The 2756-nt window shown below is 41.9% G+C and overlaps 1 protein-coding gene across 1 annotated transcript; it reads right to left on the bottom strand.

The window, feature by feature from the left end:
• Positions 1-268: 268 nt before the first annotated feature.
• Positions 269-2461, bottom strand: LOC104963810 (slit homolog 1 protein-like; the record flags this gene model as incomplete). Its single annotated transcript, XM_010792448.1, has 2 exons — positions 269-426; positions 2331-2461. Coding segments are annotated over 2 exons (289 nt in total), but the record flags the coding sequence as incomplete, so codon positions are not given.
• Positions 2462-2756: the final 295 nt, after the last annotated feature.

Genomic DNA, 2756 nt, shown 5'->3' with positions numbered 1-2756 from the left:
TTTATTCTCCTGCCTGTTCACCTTCTTGTATTCCAAAAAATCATGTATGTTTCACCTATACACGCTACATGTTTGATAATATGTTTAAACCTGTTGAACTTCCAATCAAGTATTGAAAATATCTCACATTACTTCAAATATATATCCTGAAATGTGCCAGTACAAGTGTTTGCCAATTATGAGAATAATTGTGTATTCCAAATGAAGTAAGAAGTAACAATGGAACCCTGAATAGAACGTTTTTCTTTGTTTGGTTTCGTCCTCTCACCTCCCACGTACAGAGGGGCGTCCCCGGCCCCCCGCTGGCTCCGGCCCTCCTGGCTGTCCAGGGTCGTCGGCTCGCCTCCGTCCACCGACAGGTTCAACATCCGGTTAAAGGTCACCAGCTCCACCGTGTGAAACAGACCGTCGTTCACCGTCTCAGTGCTGCAGGAACAGAGCGTAACATGTGTTGGTGCTTTCTTTGGATTACATTTGTTGTGAGGATAAATATTTGTACTTTTTGGATGTCAAACCAAATATTTATAATTCACTCTGTTTCAATATTCCCTGGACAACAGGCAGCTACACTTTGAAGACTTTCAGTAAGTAAATGATTTATTATTATTTGAATGTTTGTGTGTAGCAGTTTTCAGTAGGTTACAACACAGTTAATCATATTTAGTTTGATTTCTTTTTATATTATTGTTAAATGTTACATTATTTCTTTATATATTATTTCCTAATTTATTTTACATCACATTACATAGTTGTATTTATTTATCTAATAAAATGCTTCATTTGTTTTTGTCAAAAAGACTCCTTTCGTGAAGTGTTTAATTATCGCATGTTTTTTTTTGTTTTTTTTAAAGTACTCATGTTAAATAACTGTGATCTCAACAAACAAAACAATCATGATTATATATTTTTGTAATAATGGAGCGGTGCTAATTTAGACTAATTAATATTTTTTTTATTATCTCAAGTTCTCTGTTTTCTCACCACTTCAATCCTTCTCAGACGATTCTCCGAATTCTCAATCTCCTCTACAGCAGCTGTTTATCACACAAATAGCCTCAGTGTGTGTGCGTGTGTGTGTGTGTGTGTGTGTGTGTGTGTGTGTGTGTGTGTGTGTGTGTGTGTGTGTGTGTGTGTGTGAACCATCAAAACATTTAAGCCCTCCACACTGAGTGGACACTCTGCTTCAAGTGTCCTCCGGCTGCGTCTGTGATTCAACCAAAACACACACACACACACACACACACACACACAGACACACACACACACTCACATACACACACACACACACACACACACACACACACACACACACACACACACACACACACACACACACACACACACACACACACACACACACACACACACACAGTAAGTGGTGTTGCTGGGCTACAGTGAGCTGAGAGGCCGCTGAGGGCCTGAAGAGTCCGGTGTATCGCTGGGCTCACGAACACTCAGCTTTTTAAATCTGATGTGGAGAACAAGTTAATCACCCTGAAGCTGCTACTGGAGACAGGAAGTGTGTGTGAGGGCGTCAGCAGGTGTGTGTGAGGGAGATAGTGCGTGTGATATTAAACCTGCTGAGCTGCTCAGGATCAGCACATGGCGCAGAAAAGGTTGGACACCTGAAGTCTAATTTCCTACTTGGCTTCAACTGAACCTTTGTTTCCTGTGTGTGAAGGACCTGCCTGATTCAGAGACATCTGGCCGATACATATGCCGGTAATATAAGTGAATATTGTCAGACTTCAAATTCTCCGTAGAGTTTAATGCCTTACTTCACTTTGTTTCCGGAAGCTTGTTCGGATTTGGGCTTGCTTCACTCTTCAAGTGGTCCTTTCTTCAGGAAAACAAGTGTATTTTTGTTCTAAATCTTATCCAATTAGTTTGGCGTCTACCGTTTTCGGTTTGTTTTAGTTTTTTGGAGCAAGAAGTGACAATATTTGGACGAGAGGGTCACCATGATAGCTACCTGTCAATCAAAAAGTACCAACCACTTAGAGCAAAACCTGCTTTCACGTCTCTTGGGACTATCGAAAGGGAATAATTAACTGAATGAGAAAAACTTGAAATTAGCAATTAAGATATCACGTAAAAAAATGCTTACAAAGTTAATAACTCAAGTGAGGAGTGAGGAGGTCATTTGTTCACAGACTTCTAAACAATCAGACTTATTTTTGCAACCAGTGGAGTCGCCCCCTGCTGGCCGTCAGAGAGAATACAGGTTAAATGTACGTCAAAATATAACTGATACATATCATTTGGATACAGCAGGTCACTGTGTGTGTGTGTGTGTGTGTGTGTGTGTGTGTGTGTGTGTGTGTGTGTACCTGTAGATAGTGGTGGCAGGCTGATTTCCCGGGTCATATGTGACTCTGACGTGACCCTGATGGAGCTCCACAGCGAGTGGCTCGTTGTCTCCGTTGTAGAGCAAGATACCGTTATCCTCTGCTGTTGAGACCTGAAACACACACACACACACACACACACACACACACACACACACACACACACACACACACACACACACACGGACACAGACACAGACACATCTTCCACCCTGCAGCCATCATTTAGTGGTTTGTGTTCAGAAAGTGTTTTGGATGTGTAACACTAGAAATGACATGGGAAGACGCAGTAAGACAGAACACTGTCCAGAGGTCACTGTGTGTGTGTGTGTGTGTGTGTGTGTGTGTGTGTGTGTGTGTGTGTGTGTGTACCTGTAGATAGTGGTGGCAGGCTGATTTCCCGGGTCA

This window comes from Notothenia coriiceps, unplaced genomic scaffold (genome assembly GCF_000735185.1).
Source record: "Notothenia coriiceps isolate Sejong01 unplaced genomic scaffold, NC01 NC01_scaffold00036434, whole genome shotgun sequence".
Classification (NCBI taxonomy): Eukaryota; Metazoa; Chordata; class Actinopteri; order Perciformes; family Nototheniidae; genus Notothenia; species Notothenia coriiceps.
The sequence above is the reverse complement of the archived record's forward strand: the minus strand, read 5'-3'. Positions and strand labels throughout refer to the sequence as shown.